The sequence below is a fragment of the Colobus angolensis genome, unplaced genomic scaffold, assembly GCF_000951035.1.
Source record: "Colobus angolensis palliatus isolate OR3802 unplaced genomic scaffold, Cang.pa_1.0 Scaffold803, whole genome shotgun sequence".
NCBI lineage: Eukaryota > Metazoa > Chordata > Mammalia > Primates > Cercopithecidae > Colobus > Colobus angolensis.
The window spans coordinates 107,167-107,444 of NW_012121855.1; the positions used below are offsets into that span (position 1 = coordinate 107,167).

The following is a 278-nucleotide window of genomic DNA, read 5'->3' on the forward strand; positions in this document are numbered from 1 at the left end:
CCTACTGAATCAGAATGTGCAGCTTCGACGAGTCCCCTGCTGATTTATTTGGGGAAGAGACGTTCTTGTCTATCTTTACTGAACATGACATTAAATCTGTTTTGCAATATTACCTGTCCCAGATTGTTGTCCATCCTTAATTTCTGTGGCTATAATCGAAATAGAATCTTCCTCATCACTTGCAGCCTGAATGGAATTTTAAACAAAATAATCAATAAATAAAGTAGGTTTCAAAGACTATACAGTTATTACTGGTTCAAAATATAAATGAGAGTTTC

At 34.9% G+C, this 278-nt stretch overlaps 1 protein-coding gene across 1 annotated transcript in view; it reads right to left on the reverse strand.

Annotated features, from left to right (window-relative positions):
- LOC105502753 (ankyrin repeat domain-containing protein 36A-like) overlaps positions 1–278 on the reverse strand; it is a gene marked incomplete at its 3' end in the record, with an annotated part of 32,764 nt that overhangs the window by 32,245 nt on the left and 241 nt on the right. Inside the window, exon 3 of the mRNA XM_011929382.1 lies at positions 114–186. Coding sequence (XP_011784772.1) covers positions 114–186 — 73 coding nt within the window. The remainder of the gene's footprint in view (positions 1–113; positions 187–278) is intronic.